We start from the raw sequence: 21357 nt of genomic DNA, 5'->3' as shown, positions 1-21357 counted from the left end.
CTTTACTGTTTACTCCGATGAGCTCATCGCCGCGCGCTCACGGGCCCGCCCCTCTCTGGCGCAGGGGGCGGCCGGTGTGGGTGCGCGCGCGTCATGCGCGTCATGCGCGTCTCCGTGCTCGTTTCAATTTTAATGTCGTGGTGGTAGTGGAGCATAGAGGAGCGTAGTGCAGAGCAGACAGAGGATAGAGTTCGTTCCTCAGTACACAGTAACATCCTTTTTTATACTGTATGTTGTGGAGTCGAGAACAGAGTGTGCACATGGTCGCATTGCAGTATGAAGGTTGTTAATCGAATCCTCACTCCAGCCTCAAGAATAGGTTTGCTGGTTGTACAGTTAGTAATGATACTAACTAGGCACCTGCTTGAACAAAACAGACACACTACTGTATAGTGTAGAATGATAATGGCGACACGATCCGCAGCGCTGTTACTGTGTGCAGACTCAGGACAGAGAGTTCTAGAAGACTGAGTGCTCTTTATTTTAAGTGTAGGGTACTGTGCTGTACTCTGTCTTCATCTAGCAATAAGGTTGAACCACAGGCTACATTATTGCCACCATTTTTTTAAATTCCATAAATAAGCCATAAAAACCATCATGGCACTGCTACAATTTCTACAGTAAAATAAAATGAGCAAAACCAACTCAAATAATCATTGCATGATGGAATAACTAAAAACATACCCCAAGGCCTAAAAAGAATAAATAAATATTGTAAAGGAAACTTACTGGACAACTGCATGCTCAAGAGGGCCGGTCTGCTAACCCTCTTCCCAGGGGCACCAAATACACCACAAACAAAAAATAATGAAAAAGGATTAATAACCTCAAACAAACACCCAAATGGATGCTGAAAACTAAAATAAACCAACCTTAAATAATAAATAAATACAAACACGCACCACACAGGTAGCCATTTTCAGACTATTTAAAAGTACAATAAAGTGCTCAATGTTATATAAAAATGTTCAATGAAACTGAGTTAAAATAAATATTAAAATCCTAAACCTAACATAAAACATACCAAAAACAGTGGTTGTGGTGTCCTGTAAGCATCAAATGGCGTGTGTTACTTACCCAAGGATAAAGAGCCTGTGTCGAAGTTTCGGACACAGAGTTTTGCTCTCACCACACTGGAGTAGCAGGCAGAGTGTGTCGCTGGTCAGTTTGTGTCAGTACAGGACCACTTACTTCGCACTTACTTTACTTTATCACTTAGTACTTTACACAGAACACCATTTCGAATCCTGCACATGGTGGTCTAGTCCCTTTTGCTGGATTGTGGCTCACGTGTCTTGCTTGAGCCCTCAAAGAACTTGAGTTCCTCTCCTCTCATCTAGGGTACAAGGCCCTGTGCTTGAGGAGGTTCTTTGCATTGATCCCAGCCACCATGGTCGTAGTAAACAGGCCATGTCTTGGCACTTGTCTCGATATTGGACCAAATGTCTTTAGTACGGCCTCTCCACATCGAGTGGGGCTAGGCATACACCCATGTAAGGTAGAGTAATGTACGGAGGATGTCCACCTTCAGCACTAGGAGGGGGACCTAGTCTTCCACAGTCTGATTTTCCATCTGGCTTTTAACAAGCGTTCTTCCCAATTGGCTCTGGGAGCATCTTCCGAAAAGAAGTTGACTCCGAACTCTTTGAGAGGACCATCACACTGCAAAAACCTGAGATGCAGCCCTCTTTTTTTTTCCAGTGGTCAAAGGACTTGATAAGGGAGCTGCGGAGATTAAGCGGCATGCCAAAGGCACACCTGAATGCCTGAACCAGGCCAAGCACCTGCCCAAGTGACTGGTCCGAGCACATGAACAATGTAATGTCGTCTGTGTACTAACCCAGTTTCACTGTTTCGCCACTGCTCCCCAGCAGAAGCAGTCTGTCAATCTCCTGGTGGGCGCAAATGGCGGAAGCAAGCAGCTCGATGTATAGAGCATAGAGGAGCAGGGAGAGTGGACAACCCAGCCTCACTCCGCTAAGCTGGGGCACCCACTCCCCGAGGGAGCTGTTGATGGTATCTTGGCTATCTACTTCAGTGTAAAGTGCGCGCACACCTACCTTAGGAAATTGGGGCTGAAGTCTAGTCTGCTCAAGGTGTTAAACAGGAAAGAGTGGTCTTAACGGTCAAATGCTTTCTCCACGTCCAGACTGACCAGCGTAAGGTGGACCCCGTTCAAGTGGACCTCCAAGCGTGCTACCACCTGCCTGAGTGAAGCACTGGCATCTGCCCCTGCCTTAGCCTTATCGATCCTGGGGAAGCCCACAATCCGACCCTACTTCTACGGTATGAGGTTTCTCCTGTGGACTGACCACACCTTGCTCACATGGCTCCTAATCTTCAGGGAGCCGGGGGGGGGGGGTGCATGGTGTGGTGGCTGGAGTTCCTGTTGGGGTACTACTTTGAGATCCAACAGAGGCCACAACGTCTGCACACTAATGCAGACATGCTCCTCTGGTGCCCATGCAGTGCAGTCCTGGGCTGACATTGGAACAGCCTTGAGGAGCGTAAAGGGACTGCTCCCATGGGTGGAGTCCTGCGCTGCTTTGGAAGAGGATCCGACAAGCAACATGATGTCTGCTAACAATGCAAGACTGTTCCACCAGGCCCAGGAGGAACTGCTATACCAGTGCGAGGGGCCAGTGCATGACCAGACCCTGTTGCAGCTCCTTGTCCCCCATAGCCTCAGGTATGATGTGCTGGGGCGTGTACGCAGTCCTGTCGGCATCAGGCACTTTGGTACAGCGAAGATGTTGCAGCGGCTGTGTCGGCAGTTCTCTCTGTGGGATGCCACCTGGGGACAGTTCTGTGTTACATTCATTAGTTGTAATGGTGCTGATGCTGTTTGCCACTGGGGGGTTCTGGAGGATTCAACAGGCAAGCCTTTACCATTGTGAGGAGCAGGACAGCTCAGAGTGATCTGGGGGAACTTTCAAGTGTTTGGCCTCTAAGAGGGTCAAAGGATCTGTACAGTGGCTATGGTGTGGTGGAATGAGCCCCTGTCTCCCTCAGAGATGCTGAATCCCTCTCAAAATTAAAGAGGGTCTTAGATGTCAAAACAGCTCTATAAACTTGCTTTGTTGTCATGCATTGTTAAGACAACCTTTGTATTTCTCTGTCAATTCTACTGTATATGAATATGAAGCTCTTCGCCTCTTGTTGTAAAATGCACTTCTGTCTTCTCTGAGTTGTAAAGTAGTTTTGGAGAAAGCGCTTGCGAAACAAATACTACTATTAATTATAATAATTAGGACTTTCCGTTCGATAAAATACTGCATTAAGATGTATTTTCCTGTTTATACGTTAAGCAGTAACGGAGAATAATCTCGTTATCGAACCGCCGCCAAAAAATACTCAATCTAAATGAAAACGCAAAACCTGCTACTTCCCATTTTGATACTGTAGCCCCTTTAAAAAATATAAAGTTGCTCCTGCAACCAAACTATGATGGAGCGGGGAAAATTCAGGAAGTAGCTCGTCATTGGACGCTACAACAAAGAATTTAGCCAATGGGGGTTAGCTTTGCGTTGTAGTAATAACAAAACTTAATTCAGGCAAGTCGTACCAACACAATCTATCAATTTTCTTTGCATTAATAAATACCTATCAATCATGCATGTATATTTAATGGATGAACACTGAACAGTTAAAAGTTTAATCCCGAATACAAAGGTTGTTTAGATTTACAGTCAGTGCATTGCACATTACTTGTTTCAATGAAATCCCATGTCAAAAGTTCAATCAGTGTAAAACACTAGTTTAGAGAGGAGTATGATAAATGTGAATAAGATTCGTAGTTAGAATTCAGGATTTATTGAGTCGTTAAGATTACTGTTGATAATTATTTTAAAGAGACAATGGGGAGCGATGTCACCGCAGCGATTGGTCCCCAGGTCCGAGTAGCCGCCCACATTACGCACATATTTTAGGGAATTTGTACTGATGTTGCTTTGTCTTAGTGCGCAACAGTTTGAAAGAATTCAATATTATCCCTACAAATAATCTTCTTCTTCGGTCGCTTTTGAGAAAAACTATCATCGAAATAGCGGCAGTTAGAGAGGCAAGGCGTACGGACAAGTGTTTACTACTAGTCTCCTGTGTGTTTAGTAGCTGTAGCAACAGCCCGGGGCTGGAAGGAGTCCGCCGGTGGGCAAAGTCGGCCGCTCGGTCGGTGGGATATTTAGCGGCACAACATGAGACACATTTGAGCAGAGTTACAACATGGTTATAATGAGGGGGAATGACTGAAGTGGACTGTGACGTGGTGGCCTGAGTTCAGCAGGGCAGGTACGTCGCCGGCTCGGTTTGAACACAGACAGCGGACTAAACAAACAGGGCGTCATGCATTGCTCTACATGTTACATGCCTATAAGTCAGTCAGGTAGGAAGGGAACGTTTCCCTCTGTCAAGTTACAGTACTAACTGAATTTCCTTGCTGTGTTCTGGTTTCGACATGAACACCTGAATGAGGTGCTGTGTATAACGTGTGTGAAGCGTCAGGAAATGACCAATGAGATTAGTGGGAATTAATCACGTGCCCGCACACGTTTCAGCGCTCCGTATCGCTCTCTATCACGTGTCAATACTGTACTGTGGTAACAGCTACATATTGTGGTGCGCCGCGCTCTGGGTTGGGATGGAGCGAAGAAGGGCGCAGAGGCAGCGTTTATTGTGAACGTTTTACTAGAACACCGGCATGCAGAGAAATGATGCTCTCAGTACGACGACCCCTTTTCCTTAGCTCAAGGTCCTGGCCTGGGTCTTAACTTAAGCTTAAGTCAGCCTTCCCCACCTGCTTAGCACCCCCGGGTTTGCTCTCCTTGGGAAACAGTGTCACCCCATTATTTTCCCCATAAGACTTCCCCCAGTGGTTGAACATTTACATTTCGCGTTTTACCCAGAATCCAGCTATTTACAATAAATATTTTCTGGCTCACACACACACACAGTAACGTGGGTCATTACAGTACTGTACTGTGTTTTGCCCTCATTTTTTCCAGTTCCACTTTGCAAAGAGCCACTTCAAATGTCCAGACTTATTCTTTCACATGTAACAAGAATATATGTGTTTAGCACTATATAGTGTGTTTTTACCTACTGTACTGTGTTTATGACTTTGCTATGTTTGAATGTTTCCTTTAGCCAACATGTTGATGGTAGTGACACACTCATCCTAGTGTGTAACTTGATGTGTGCCATTATCTATCAATCATTGTTTAGCTGACAGGCAGCTTATGGTTTTGTGCAACAACTTTGCAGTGGTTTACCCATTTCCAAAGCAGGCTATTGTTAATGTATTAACACAGGGTAACTACTGTACAGTACCTGGATTCGTGCTACTGCAGCAGGACAGGGATCTGAAGGGCCTGCTTTCAGAACACATGGCCACTGCTCAGAACAACGCTTTAACCCCCCTCTTATCTTCGTTGTGTTTATTTGTTCTCAGGAAGAAGGAAAGGGCTCTTTTCATCATGGCAAGTGCATTGGCGTCAAGGATGGGTCTCCATTCGCTGAGAAAGAAACAACTGAAGACCTACAATGTGGTAATTGCCACCATGGATGCAGAGCTCAAGTTCAGCTGTGAGGTACAGTACTCTATGCACTCCCTCCCTTACCTTTTTCCATACACTGATGCATATTTAATCTTTTCCTTTGCTTCTCATTCATTTCTTGGCCATTGCAAGCTGCTCATTTTTCCGATGCCGTGCAGCCTTTGTCACCATCTGTTCACTTTTGGCATCTAGCATTTAACCTGTGTAATCACTGCTCTTAATTCCACCTTCATTGTGAAATGAAAGAGTTATGGAATTTCCTGTAAATGTCACCGCTGGGTAGCTGTTTCAATTGACAGCTGCAGGCTTTTTCATTATTTGCTCTGTCATAAAACTAGATTTAATTCAAGCCATTATTTGTGTAGAAATTTCATCATCTGATTTTTGCAGGTGAAAATTAACTGATTATTGTAAAATTATTCATGTACACATATTATTGTAAAATTATTCATGTTCACTTTACTAATTAGTTCACAGTTAAACCAAGAGAAGCTGCACTGTTTTGTAGGAAATGATTCCCTTTGTTTTTTGAGTTGTGAAACGCTTAGCCAAACATTCTGTCTAAGGTTTTCATTAAAAAAATGTTTCTCTCCTTTTCTTTTTATGTTAGTGGGTTTCTTGAGTAAATTTTATATTACATAAATTTTAAAGCATAATTTTTATGGTTGACTCACATGTTTTGAAGTCATTCTGTCTTTAGGGAGTATTTACTTTGTAAGGACCATGGACAAGGACTTGAACTAAATAAAGAATGACAACATTAAACCAATTCACTCGTTTATTAGGACTCATTTTGTATGTCTAGTAGGATGGAATGTGGCTGCTAACTTTATGACACATGAATTTAGAATTTTATTTGTCTGATTGTACATTCTGATTAGTTCTACTGAACTTTGTTGGACTTCAGTCAGTTGGCTCCTTTACCAAATCTAGTAGCAAGATTCTATTAGTGAGAACATTCAGACTGAATCACCATATTCAGGTGTTATAATGGACAACAAATGAGCTCCTTGACAAGCAGAACTTTTTTCATCCAGCAGACTACAGAACAGTTTTCAATGTCAGCGTTTGTGAAATGAACGTGTCGCCTGCTCTTTAATGCAAGTGTTAACTCTAATCTCATGGTGATCGGTACAGGTGGATTTTTGCGTTCTGTTTGTTGAATTAGAGGCTGATTTTATGTCATCAGCAGCTGGGTGCAATCGAGATCAGGGGAAAAGTGAATCCGAAAGAGGTGAGTTTTGAGACCCTCCTTAAATGTAGAGAGCGATTCAGCAGTTCTGAGTGAAAGAGAGAGGTCATTCCACCACATGAGAACCAGAACCGAAAATCTTTGTGCTTTTGATTTTGGACCTCTTGTGCGTGGGGCAGAGGTGGAGGAACGCAGCAGTCTGGTTTGAGTGTAGCGAGTGAACAAGTCTTGTAGATATTGGGGAGCAGATCTGTTGATAGTTTTTTTAGGCCTTAACCAGAGTCTTGAATTTGTTGCGGAGAGACAAGGAGGAGTGAGAAATAGGAACGCTTCGGCAGGTCAAACATGATTCGTGCAGCACGATTCTGTATCAGTTGGAGAGGTTAATGGTAGAGGATTGAAGGCCAGACAGGAGGCAGTAATAATTGAGTTGTTTTCACAGGTCATTTTAGTAATACATTGTATTTTCTATGAGATGTGCGTCAGTTTTTTTTCTGTCTTTTAATCTTGCACTGGAATGAAAATCATCTAGCATTAAGTATGTGTTTGTGACACTACATAGTGCCTCTAACAGCACAATGTCCACATGCTGTAGAGAGTGACAAAGAAAGTGAAACTGGGACTTGGCAACTTATTTTATATGAAAACACATATGAGCCAAATTATGAAAAGGTCTCCATCCAGTATAACTTGTACTGTGTCTAGCACTGTGTTTCTGAGATAAACTCTGGACCATCTTAACTTTGCTCTGGACAAGTGCTCATTGATAAGGAATGAATAAAAATGTAACATTTTATGACAGCAAAAATAATTTTAATATACTATGAATATTGAAGTATCTTTGTTGTAGTCATGCTTAAAATACAGTATTGCTCTTTATTTTGATTTTAAAATTAATTTTAGGTGACTTTTTTTTTTTTGTCCAGGAAACACACACACACACACACACACACACACACACCTTCAGAACCGCTTGTCCCATATGGGGTCGCGGGGAACCGGAGCCTACAGGGCGTAAGGCCAGCGGGGGAGGGGGCGCACCCAGAACGGGACGCCAGTTCGTTGCAAGGCACCCCAAGCGGGACTCGAACCCCAGACCCACCGGAGAGCAGGACTGTGGTCCAACCCACTGTGCCACCGCACCCCCATCCAGGAAACAGTTTTAATTTTTTCTGTCATAACAAAATAATGATAATTTACAATGTGAATTTGCGTAAGAGAGTTATTTCACAGAACAAATTAAGGCCGTTCAACGAGGGATTTATTATAGGGTACATTATGTTGCGCTGTTTTTCACAGCTCATTTTAATAAGTGTAAAATCATTTTGTTTCTGTGTGTAAGAACCGCTACGTATCATCACTTAGACTGTCGTAATAAATGCCTGTAACTTTCGTCTTGCATGTCCTTTCTGTTGGGTTCTAGGAGTCCTTTTTTCAGGTAGCCATAACTGGCACACAGTGTAAATTAAAACCTGTTAGTAATTATTTTTGTTTATTCATAAGAAAAACCCCTAAGAAACTGCTTAGCTATGAAGTGGAAGGAGATGTAGAATGATTCAACATAGCTGCCTCTTACCATTATGACATGATTCCATGCTTTGCTTGTTTTTGGCCTTTTCGATGTATTTGAAAAGGACATAAAATGAAAAACAAACCCCTATATTTAGTCTCCCAGTTAGGGGGAGAAGCAAAAAAACGTCGTCTTTGAACACGAGTTGTGAAAAGGCGTCCGTCCTCTCCTCTCCTCTCAGGAAGAGCAGGAAACGAGCAGCTCATGGCCCAGGAATGTGTTTGAATTAAGAGAAAACAGATGGTGTGAAAAGTGGCGGCGGTGGCTCTCTCTCTGTGAGCAGCCAGCTGAGCTCCCAGTGCTCCCAGTCCTTATTGGCTCCAGCCTTTTCACAGCTAGACAAACTCCTGCCTGCCTGCCTTCCTTCCTTCCTTTCTGCTGCTTTTCTTTTCTTTGCCCTCCCGCTGCCTTTACCCCTGCGACATGGCTCACGGCTGCTTTACTACCAGATGTACCAAATGTAGGGTAGCGCTCATGAGGAACTGAAAACACTGGCTTTCCCACAGTCTATCTGAGTGGGAATGTGTTGAACATACCTGCTTCACTCTCTAGTTTACAGCAGCTCTCACTGGGGGCCCTTTGCCTTACTCTCTTCTAGGTGAACAATCCAGCGCAGGGTAAAGAAAACAATTGTATTCACCTTAAAAAAAAACTATAGAGCTCATCCCTGCATGACTGGTAGGGGTAGGGAGCAGTGTATGCTAGGAAATCTATTTAAATATTTACACAGTGTATTTTTTATTATTTCTTTAATTGGCAAAATGCAAACCAAACTGCTGAAATAATCATCATCTCAAGAGAAAAGTAGTAATGATTCTGGTGCCTTCATACATTTCTGAGATGATATGACATTTTTTTTATGCTATTAAAGTTTTATGCAAATAAATCACCTGAACTATTGAAATAGTGCTTTTTTTCTTTAACAATTTGCATGCTAATTTGTGCGTTTTGTTTTATTTTATTTTTCTTTGTCCTGATCATCCATGTCATAGTCTTACAATTTTTCCACCACTTTTCAGCCACACGATGGCAGCAGGTATTAAGAAATGCGTTTGCTTTTTCCTTTTTTTAATAAATTGAGAAGTCTGTTTGTTGCCTATTTTAGCTGAGACACACTAAATATGTCCCAGGGCTATGGTCTGAAAATGGCACACTTAATTCCGTGTATTTTTGTATTGCCATTGTGCAAGAATTTGAATATGAATATTTGCTGAATTCTTAATGAAAGTCAGTTGCTGTGAAAAAGAATTAAAAGGAATATTTGAATCAGGGACAAGCGGTTCTGAAAATGTGTGTGTGTGTGTGTGTATTTGAATCATTTATTAGGGTTTTATTGATTGCACAGTGGGAACTGCACAAGGTGTTTTATCTCAGCTGGAGTTTAAGGTGATTTCTCTGGGTGGAAGGTGGGTGGGGGTGAGGGGTCTCGGAACCTCCAAGGAGCACAGCGGATGTGTGCAGGCACATGTGCTTTCTGGCTCTCATTTTTAGAGGCAAGCAGTGGCACACTTGGGGGTGCGGTGGTGCAGCAGGCTTGACTGAGTCCCCTATCTGTGCCGGGTCTGGGGTTCGAGGCCTGCTTGGGGTGCCTTGCGATGGACTGGTGTCCCGTCTTGGGTGTGTCCCCTCCCTCCTCAGCCTTGCACCCTGTGTTGCCAGGCTAGGCTCTGGCTCGCTGCAACCCCACTTGAGACAGGTGTTTCAGACTGTGCGTGTGTACTGGGACACTTTGCACAAAATGTCATGGGCTGCTCCAGTGATGGAAGTACTTTGTTTGACACAGTCACATCTTCACAAATGGTAGCCTACCTGAGTAACAATAGTACCAATTATTCAAGAACTTCCTTCTGTAGCACTATGTGAAGGCATACTAATTGAATTAATTTCTGCAAGTCTCTGTGAGATTATACAACTTTTGGAATTGTACTATTACTGTCCATACCTCCTTAACCTAAGCAGGCCACGGTGATCCATAGTCTGTCCTGGCTGGACACTGCACACCTATTGACATACACATTTATAGTCTAAGAGCAATTTAGACTCATCAGTCCACCTGAAATACGTATCTTTGGATTGCGGGAGGAAACCAGAGCAACTGAATGAAACGTGCGAACACGAGAACATTTAGACTGAATGGAGTACAACTTGTGCTTCTATGCCACTGTACTGCCCTATACAGTTTCAGTCATCATTTCCAGTCATGTTTTTTTCTAGATGTAGGACAGCTGGTAGTGTACTAGTTACCCAAAGGTCGTAGGTCTGAATCTCACCTCCAGCTGTATTACCCTTGAGCAAGGTACTTACTCTAAATTGCTCCAGTAAAATTTACCCAGCTGTATGAATGGGTAAATAATTAACATTTTAAGTCACTTTGGAAGAAATTAGCGAAAAGATGAATGTAATGTGTTTTCACACATTCAGAAAGGGTTTCCTATGTAGTCTAAATAACATTCATTAGAGATCAGAATTTAAAGTACAGGTGTGCCCTGGTTAGACAGACTCCTGGTTTACATAGCAATTTGTTCTATAATGCAAAAGCCTACACCGATCAGCCACAACATTAAAACCACTGACAGGTGACTTGAATAACATTGACTTTCTTGTTACAGTGGCACCTGTCAAGGGGTGGGATATATTAGGTAGCAAGTGAACAGTCAGTTCTTGAATTTGATGTGTTGGAAGCAGGAAAAATGGGCAAGCGTAAGGATCTGAGGGATGTTAACAAGGGCCAAATTGTGATAGCTAGATGACTGGGTCAGCGTGTCTCCAAAACGGGTCGTGTGGGGTGTTCCTGGTATACAGTGCTTAGTACCTACCAAAATTCATTCAAGGGAGGACAGCCGGTGAACTTGCAACAGGCGCCCAAGGCTCACTGTGAGTGGGGATCGAAGGCTAGTCCGTCTGGTCCAATCCCACAGAAGAGCTACTGTAGCAGAAATGGCTGAAAATCTTAATACTGGCCATGACAGAAAGGTGTCCGAACACAGTGTATCACAGCTTGCTGCGTATGGGGCTGCATAGCCGCAGACCAGTCAACGTGCCCATGGTGACCTCTGTCCACTGCCGAAAGTGCCTACAATGGGCATGTGAGCATTAGAACTGAACCATGGAGCAATGGAAGAAGGTGGCCTGGTCTGATGAATCACGTTTTCTTTTACATCATGTAGATGGCCGGGTGCATGTGTGTCGTTTACCTGGGGAAGAGATGGCAGCAGGATGTACTGTGGGAAGAAAGTAAACCAGTGGAGGCAATGTGATGCTCTGGCCGAAGTTCTGCTGGGAAACCTTGGGCCCTGGCATTCATGTGGATGGTACTTTGACACGTACCACCTACCTAAAGATTGTTACAGACCATGTACACCCCTTCATAGCAACGGTATTCCCTTGTGACCTCTTTCAGCAGGATAATGCACCCTGCCACACTGCGCACACACACACGCACGCACACACACACACACACACATTTTCAGAGCCGCTTGTCCCATACAGGGTCGCGGGGGAACCGGAGCCTACCCGGCAGCACAGGGCGTAAGGCCGGAGGGGGAGGGGACACACCCAGGACGGGACGCCAGTCCATCGCAAGGCACCCCAAGCGGGACTCGAACCCCAGACCCACTGGAGAGTAGGACCTGGTCCAACCCACTGCGCCACCGCGCCCCCCCACACTGCAAACATTGTTTAGGAATAGTTTGAAGAACATGACAAAGAGTACAAGGTGTTGACTTTGCCTACAAATTCTCCAGATCTCAATCTGATTGACCATCTGTGGGATGTGCTGGAAAAACAAGTCCAATCCATGGAGGCCCCACCTCGCAATTTATAGGAAGGATCCGCTACTAACATCTTAGTGCCAGCTACCACGACACCTTCAGAGGTCTTATGGAATCCATGCCTCGACGGGTCAGAGTTGTTTTGGCGGCACAAGGGGGACGTACACAGTATTAGGCAGGTGGTTTTAATGTTTTTGGCTGATCGGTGTATATTCAGCTTTCATGAAATGTATAATGGTTTATATGTGCAGCGGAATGTGACAAATTGACTCTTCTAGAATCACATGTCTGCATTAAAGTCTCTCATTCTGTTGATGTAATGCACTCTGTATTGTTCTCTGAGATGTACGTGGCTTTGGAAAAGTGTCCAAATGTAAATGTACTGTATGTGTCTTTTGTATCTTTATGTACACTTACTGTAATTTAATAAATAACATTTACCAATTGTCTTTATTTCCTTCTTGATTATTTTCAATATCTTCTTATTCTCATGTTTTGATTCCTATTGCTTGAGACTGTTTTTAAATGTTTGGAGGGTACATCTAGGAAGGGATATTTTATTGTCCCCGTTGAAAATAATAGAAAAGGAGCTGGTGGTTTGCAGACACTTGGTGTACAGAATGTTTTCAGGAACCAGTTAGTTGGGTGTTTTGTCGAGAGACATGGAAAACTTGGCCTGCTTTACCTCTCCAATGGAATTCCACTTGCAATCATGTCCAGTTAACGGGAAGTGAATGTGCAATCTGACCATGCTGCAGTGATGTACTTCTGTATGAGAGTGAATGCCATCCATCCAGCCATCCATCTTCCTCCGCTTATCCGGGACCGGGTCGCGGGGGCAGTAGTCTCAGCAGAGCCCCCCAGACTTCCCTCTCCCCGCACACCTCCACCAGCTCCTCTGGGGGAACCCCAAGGCGTTCCAAGGCCAGCTGGGAGACATAGTCTATCCAACGTGTCCTGGGTCTGCCCCGAGGCCTCCTCCCAGTGGGACATGCCCGGAACACCTCCCCAGGGAGGCGTCCAGGAGGCATCCGGAACAGATGCCCGAGCCACCTCAACTGGCTCCTCTCGATGCGGAGGAGCAGCGGCTCTACTCCGAGCTCCTCCCGGGTGACTGAGCTCCTCACCCTATGAGAGTGAATGTTTAATTTTCATTCTTGTTTCGTTCATAAAATGGCTTTAATGTTGACCTTATCGCATTCAGACAGGCTGGCGTCATCTGTCACTTTGAAATGATGCCTCAATATTATGCTGCAAAGTAAGCCAAACTTTTTGTTGCACATGGGCAGGCTCATGCTTACTATTCTTTGACCATTTTCATGTGATAAGCTTTTTTGCTTTGTAGAAGTTAGAAATGTTTCCTACCTCCTGCCTCAGATTTTCCATACATAAATGCTTCTTCTTTCAGTGATTCCAGAAGTGCTCATTTTGCTGATGTTCCACGTAGAATTAGCTTGTAACTGTTTGCCTTCATTTCAGGTTGTGCTTTTAAATGCATCATGAGGAGTTTGTCACCAAAGCATCTCTAGATCAGTGAGACACACATGCATTGAAGTATTTTACAGTAAGGAGAAGGGGTACAAAAACAATACAAGAATTGATACAGAAATGACAATATGGACAGTTGGTGGCAAAGTGGTTAGAGCTGCCTTTGGAGCCAAAGATTGCAGGTTCAAATCTCCTCTCCTACGTGATGTACCCTTAAGCAAGGTACTTATCCTAAATTGCCCCAGTAACATTCTCAGCTGTGTAAATGGGTGAATAATTGTAACCTTAACATTGTAAGTCGCTTTGGAGAAAAGCATCAGCTAAATAAATAAATGTAAATAATTTGGGGAAAAAAACACCAGCAGAATAAAGCAACAAATGAATGAAAACAGACTATGATACAAGTCACAGTAAATGATGGGAGAGGAAAGAAAGGAAGCTCACAAATGTGTGACTTGAAAGCGATTCAGAAAATGATGATTAATGTGGAGATAAGTTGAAAGTGATGAGCAGATGATGACTGTTGCCAATGTTTATGAGATGAATCAGCAAACAATCAGGACTGAACAGGAGTTTGAATACAACTTCAGTTTTTTTTTTCCCCTATAAAAGTACCTAGAAGTTGTAAAAATAAATTTTAATGATTTATTTTAGCTGTTGTTCAGGTTCTACAACACCAAACCCACAAATGAGGTGAAGGACTTATGTATTATAGCGTGCCCCCACAGAGCTACTAGAAACTGGCTCAGGAGTCAGGGTAAAAGGAATGTGCTCTTTATTTAACGGGTACAGGAGGTCATCGGGATTCCTCTGTCCTGCGTTTTATGCACCTACTCGATCAATGAACATCGATGCATCAAGTGGATAGTAACAAACTAGGTTTACTTAAGAATCACATGCATGCAGCCATGTCTCTTTCTCTTGATATAATGCACAAATTGTATTTTTGATGAGATGTACGTCACTTTGGACAAAAGCATCTGCTAATGTACATGTCTTTTGACAGCAGTCTTAACAAAGACGGTTCAGACAGTACAAGTGGTCCTGAACACCAGAGAATCCCCCTGGGTCACTCCCAGCCCCCCTACCATGCCTCACGGTTAAGAGGCCACCCTCAGAACTCCCCAGAATTCCCCTCATGACCACTGAGCATAAGCAGAACAACACAAACCACTATGTACAGACATGAACACTAATATCAACTATTTACACAGAGCTATTACAACTTCTGTCAGTGCCATTACAGTATTATAAAACATTTGATGATGAATGAGATTTAAGAGTAAATGTGACTTTTCTTTTTTAATTTATTTACTTAGCTGACAGTTTTCCCCCAAAGCAACTTACAATGTTAAGCTGAATTACAATTATTTACCCATTTGTACAGATGGAAAATTTTACTGGCACTATTTAGGGTAAGTACCTTGCTCAAAGGTATTACAGCAGTAGGTGAGATTCGAACTACCAACTTTTGCAGGCAAAGGCAGCAGCGCTAAACATTGCACTACCAGCTGGCCCACTGTGTTAAACAAACAGTCCTCCTGCCTCATGTTCTACGTTCATTAGTTGTAAAGTCAGTGTAATTGTAATTTGCTCTGCATGAAGACATGAGCTGAATTACAAATGAATAATCATAACATTACAATAAAAACGATAACAGACTTGCCTGAGAGTAGGTAAACTGAAAAAGAGTTGGTGGGATTTCAACCTCAAGCTTTCTATTCAACTCAACACTGCTCCATACGGTCATTTTGAGAAACAGTTGCAGGCATCACAGTGATAAAAGAAATTAGATATGCGGACTGGATGTTGCTCTTCAAAACGTGCATCTCTTGTTTTTACACGTGTTACATTGCTCTGTGCCTTGTTGCAGATCAAATGGAAGGGGAAAGACCTCTTTGACCTGGTGTGTCGAACCCTGGGGCTCAGAGAGACGTGGTTCTTTGGGCTTCAGTACGATGTGAAGGACACAGTCGCTTGGATCAAGATGGACAAGAGGGTGAGTCCCTTGGTGAAAGGAACATTATACATAGATAGACAGACACATTAATTTCATAAGAGTACAGCAGCTCATGTCCAGTGGAGTGACACAATGTTTATGTCCGGGGTGCCCAGCTCTTTCTTGCAGTTACAGTTTGACTCCTCGTTAAGAACAGCATATTTAACAGTCCAAGGAGTGAAGTACGTACAGCATTTACACAGATGGCTCAGAAAACACTGAGATGATGCAGTTTTGCTGTCTTGTGTTTTCTCAGTGCCCAAGGGGGGATTATCTTGGCCTTTTTGTGTGGAAATTAAAAGCAGTGATGATATTTAAATGTAACTTGTATGTCTTTATTTGCAATAGAAGATTAGCATGAAGCACTTACATATGTCACACCAGCAGCTCAGTAGATTTTTCTGTGTGAGCTGGTCCTGCCAGCAGGAGAGGTGTCGGTGCTCAGGCATGTACCTGAGGAACAGCACGATGCAGGGGCTAATGGCACCGCAGCCCTTTGCATCGCACCGTGGATATTAGTTTTCCCACAACCTGCCCCACCGTTGCACTTTCTACTGGGCCCAGAGCTGTCTGATGTGGACCCTGAGGGGGGCCGTGGCCATGGAACGGGGGGGGGGCAGGGTGTGTATGAAGTCTGTGCTCAAAGAGCGACTGCTGGCTTTTTTACGGTGCCATTTGCAGGTGCTGGATCACGACATCCCCAAGGAGGAGGTGATTTCCCTGAGCTTCTTGGCCAAGTTCTACCCTGAGAATGTAGAAGAAGAGCTGGTCCAGGACATCACACAGCATCTCTTCTTCCTGCAGGTAAGCATGATGTGATGCAGGAAGAGTACCAGGCCTGAAATATTTCTTTGTAATGCTTTCAGAGATACTTTGCCTGGAATACATTTAATTTTGCTCATACTTCTCAAGCAACTTACAGTAGTCACAATTATTTATCCATTTGTACACTTGTGTGTTTTTTTCTGGAGCAATTCTGGGTAAGTACCCTGCTCAGTGGGATTCGAACCTGGCTCTTTCAAGAATAATGTGGCAGATCTAATGGCTACGCCACCTGCTGCCACAAGACGGTCTATACAGTAATGTATTTTCATAACTTCTTGGTTAGATAGCAGGGTTTTCAAGGCATTTGTGTTTACATGAGCTGTTTTTAGAATGCATTAGCAGAGCCAGTCAGAGGGAGCTTTTGACGTGTTTCTGAACTAGGAGAAAAAAATCATCCTCTCGTACGCTGGTCTCTTTATCTGTGCTCTACTGTGAGTGTGTGTGCCGCTCACCCCGATGCACTCCCAGCTCCAAGCAGAGATGTAGCTTTGAACGCAAGCAAACAGATGAGTGTGTTCCTCCCAGGGCTTTTCAACTAGGAGTCTCAGAGGCTGTTCCTAGGTTGCTGGACCCTGCCTGGATTGTCCCTGCTGGGGACTAGCGGAAACCCAGCAGGCCTTTGACAAGCCAGGGCAAGTTCCTGTTTACTGTCTGGCTCTCTGTAGTCCTTCTTCCTCTAGAACACAGCCCATTCACAAGTGTTTCAAAAACATTCCATTTATGCTGCTTGACAGTAGAAAATTGATTCTTTCTTCTGATATACAGGGGAAGCATGCCTCAATGTTTTTTTTTATATATATATATTTTTTTCTATTTTCAAGTTTAAAAAAATGAAATGCATTTCTAACTTTCTCATTTTTTGGACAAGCACAAATTTGCTTGTTTTGCAAATGACTATCTTAGGAAATTCCTCACTTGAATGTTGGTAGCATGAGGAAACAGTATTGATCTTTTGGTACTGTTCAGTCTTGGACATGTAAGAGTTCAGCTGCAACAAAAATTAACATACAGGTATTGCAGTTCAAAACTTCTGCAGGTATTGTGTTCAAAACTTCTGCAATAAAATTATTTCTAGAAGCAAAATAAGTGATTATTGTCAAGGAACTGTTGGGGGGGGGGGGGGGGTGTGCGCAGAGGGTTTGGCTGGGCCCTGCTCTCTGATGGGTCTGGGGTTCGAGTCCTGCTTAAGATGCCTTGCAACAGACTGATGTCCCATCCTGGGCGTGCCCCCCCCCCAGCCCCGCACCCCACGCCACCAGGCTAGGCTCTAGCCTGCCACATCCACGCTCGGGACAAGCGGCTTCAGACAGTGTGTGTGTGTGTGTGTTTGTGTGTGTGTGTGTGTGTGTGTGTGTGTGTGTGTGTGTGTGTGTCAAGGGCCTGCGCATCTTACCTTTTTATGCTTTAGAGGGGTATTTACATGATGGTGAAATCACATGGCTGGCCTTTAAAGCGAAAGCTTTTCTCTGTCAGGAAAAGCAACATTTCGATTCAGTGTGAAAGCTGCCTACTTTACTGATTACTCTTCAGGAATCTTTGCATCTCTGCGTATCATGGTTTAACTTTTTACAAAACAAAAAAACCTTAATTTTACCTTTCTTTACAGTTCTGAACGTTCTAGAAAACTCTTTGTTGTTATTCTTAGCGTGAATTAAATAATTTATCAAAATTTAATCTAATTTAATATATGAATTCATAGAAAATTATAAAATATGAAAATGTGTATAAAATTTTACAGTGTAATATATACAATATTAGATTGTAAAATGTTTGTATAAATGATCTTTTTTATGCAGTAAATTACTGATAGCTTGTGTTTTGCATTTTTTTTACAAGCTGATTTTGCCAGGGAGAGCTGCTGCTTAATCAGATGTCTTTATGATTATTTAAATAAACAGAAGTATCTTTACATTGCAGTAAATAACTTCATTTCCAGTTTTAACTAAGCAGAGGCAACAGATGCCGTAGTCATTAGAGCTTCCACCTTGTACTCCAAAGCCTCAGGTTCAAACCCAACCTCCCACTTTCATTCCCTTGATCACGGTACTGCATTGCTCCAGTAAAAGTTACCCAGGCAAATAAATGGGTAAATCAGTCTAAGTAGCTTAACACTGAATGCTGATTTTGAGAAAGCATCAGCTAAATAAATATAACTTTCCTCCCAGGGTTTGCAGGATGGTTTACTCTGCAAGGCTGCACCACACACTGTGACTGCATTTGTGTGCTAGTGAGCAGCTCAGTGTTTGGATACCATTGCCACTCGAGAGTTTCAGTACCTTCCTGTTTCCCAGCTGTGATTCTCTCTGACCAGGTCCATGGGTGAGCCCATAGATGCAGCCTTACTGCAGCTCTGATCACCATGGGGCTAGGTGGAAGTGGCTCACTGAAGCCCTGGGAAGCTCCTTGTTCAAACCCAGGACAGAGTGGGATGGGGGGGAGTAGGGGGGCATGGGTCGCTGAAGGCTGCATTTCATGTTTTTGTTTGGCTTATCATGTCTGTTCCATAGGCTAAGCACTACTGAATAGGAAAATGCTTTAACTCTTAATTGAACTAACAAATGAATGAATGCATGAAAGAATGAGAACTTCACACACACTTTCTGAACCGCTTGTCCCAGACGGGCTCGCGGGGAACCGGAGCCTACCCGGTAACACAGGGCATAAGGCCGGAGGGGGAGGGGACACACCCAGGACGGGACGCCAGTCCGCCGCAAGGCACCCCAAGCGAGACTCGAACCCCAGACCCACCGGAGAGCAAGACTGCGGTCCAACCCACTGCACCACCACACCCCCCCATATGAGAACTTCATTTCTAAGGAAATTATACAAAGCTACAACAGTATACATACAAAAACATGATAACAGAAACAAAAGAAGAAAAAGTGACACACACTGAAACTGAAGAGATTGGAATCACACTAGAAATAAGTAAAACCACATTGCAGACAATTATATACAAAAAAATCATGAATGACTACACACACACACACACACACACATTTTCTGAACCGCTTGTCCCACACGGGGTCGCGGGGAACCGGAGCCTACCCTGCAACACAGGGCGTAAGGCTGGAGGGGACACACCCAGGACGGGACGCCAGTCCGCCACAAGGCACCCCAAGCGGGACTCAAACCCCAGACCCACCAGAGAGCAGGACCCGGTCCAACCCACTGCGCCACCGCGCCCCCTGCATGAATGACTAGAATATGGTATTTCTTGGCCAGGTCATGTGTCAATTAAACAATGAATGTATAGTGTAGTTGTATCTTTTATGCATTTGATTTCTGTGATTTCAGCTTTACATGAGTGACCCGAAAAAATTGTGATGAAAAATACATAAAATAAAATATCATATTTTTATATTAAATATAAAATTAAAGGTAATATAAGTATTCATGTTTTATAGAAAATATATTTTATGTGCTGTATATATTGATATAAAATATAATATAAAACCAGGATGTGTGAGTGAATAACATTTATGAATGGACTCTGTAGTTAAGTGAGCTATTGAGTTATTGTAGCTCAGCCTTGTCCAGCACAACTCATGATACCCACAGAATCCCATGGCCTTACCCCAGTGACACAAAGTGGTAAAGTGTATGCAACTTAATCAAGTTATAAGAATTCAAATTCAGGAGGAGGTTCATTTAATACCCATTTGGCTCATGATGCATTTTTTTTGTATTTATGAAGACTGCATGGCAGGGGGAGAAAAAGTTTATGAACCTTTAGAGTTAGCTGCATTTCTGCATGAATGATTCCTAAAATGAGATCTCATTTTATCTAAGTCATGATAACAAACAGACAGTATGAAAAATTTATTGAATAAGTTATTTAATAACAGAGCGCTTTAACACAGGCATACAGCAAGAAAAATTGATACAAACAAAGAAGACGGTCAGCTAATGGCTACCAGAATGAAGAACTTATTATAGAGCTATAAGTATACCTACTGGCCACCGGGGAAAGGAACAAAAACTCCCAACTGAAAGTTGAGGGAGAAAAAAAACCTCTGGGGGTCCACGGGCCAGTGGTTGCCCACCCCTCCTGGGCATTCTAGAAAATAACAATTTGTAAGCCAGTGTTTAACAAGTAATTATAATGTTGGTAGATGGCATCTTGGATCCCTGACTTGGCGTAGAACGTCTCGATCTTCACGGCAGATGGACATCATCCTCTGTCAGCATGGGATTTGTCTGTCACCACTGGCCAGCCTCCTCAGGTCTTATGTAGATGTTGATTCTTAAAAACATCTCTCTTATTCCTTTATTATTTTACTGTCATCATTTCAGTGTCATTTTCAAACCAATTTCTAGGAAGTTACTGTAAGTAGGTAATATCCATGATCAAACTGAAAAGTCATATGACCTGAACTGTTGACGTTCACTTTTGCCATTCATGTTAATTTGTCTGGCCAAAACATTTCAAATTGAATTTGACTAAGGAGCTTATTCAAAAATTAAATTTTCTGTTGCTGCTCTAAAAAAAGTAGCAGTGATCAATTTGTTGAACAAAAACACTTTCACATATCATGGGAATAGTCAACTGTAGTCAGCTGTCTTCCTTGTTTCCCTGCCTGATGTATTTGTTTTTTTGCTCTATACCTGTGTTCAAGTGCTTTGTGTCACTGTGTGAGGAGAGTGTTCTACAAAAATAAATTCAACAGAATTGAACAGACTCTCATTTAATTAATGGCATAAAAAACTGAAAAAATTTTGAAAAGGCTATGTAAGAGCTCAAGGCCCAATTGGTACTCTTCAGTATAGTGCCCAACACTTGAAGGAGTGATTGCCAAAGTACTCTGCAGCATGCAGGCTGAATCTTGGCACTGTAGGTAGTTCTGGTGCCTCATGGTGACTAGGCTGTGTGTTTGAATGTGCCCTAGTCTATGTAACATTTGCGTGTTCTCCCTACCCTTGCGTAGGTTTTATCCGCTTCCGTTGTTTCCCCACAGTTT

The 21357-nt window shown here is 43.2% G+C and overlaps 1 protein-coding gene across 3 annotated transcripts in view; it reads left to right on the top strand.

Moving 5' to 3' along the window:
• The first annotated feature begins 3704 nt into the window (after nt 1–3704).
• nf2a (NF2, moesin-ezrin-radixin like (MERLIN) tumor suppressor a) overlaps nt 3705–21357 on the top strand; it is a 50133-nt gene continuing 32480 nt past the window's right edge. For 2 of the 3 annotated variants that reach the window (XM_018740543.2, XM_018740542.2), the window contains exons 1-4: nt 3705–4287; nt 5447–5585; nt 15446–15571; nt 16253–16375. In XM_018740543.2, the coding sequence (XP_018596059.1) occupies nt 5472–5585; nt 15446–15571; nt 16253–16375 (363 nt within the window). In that variant the 5' untranslated portion in view covers nt 3705–4287; nt 5447–5471. Of the gene's footprint in view, nt 4288–5443; nt 5586–15445; nt 15572–16252; nt 16376–21357 lie in introns of all 3 variants that reach the window. The other variant, XM_029256981.1, reaches the window with a different exon arrangement.

The sequence above is a fragment of the Scleropages formosus genome, chromosome 12 (assembly GCF_900964775.1).
Source record: "Scleropages formosus chromosome 12, fSclFor1.1, whole genome shotgun sequence".
Taxonomy (NCBI): domain Eukaryota; kingdom Metazoa; phylum Chordata; class Actinopteri; order Osteoglossiformes; family Osteoglossidae; genus Scleropages; species Scleropages formosus.
The sequence above is the reverse complement of the archived record's forward strand: the minus strand, read 5'-3'. Positions and strand labels throughout refer to the sequence as shown.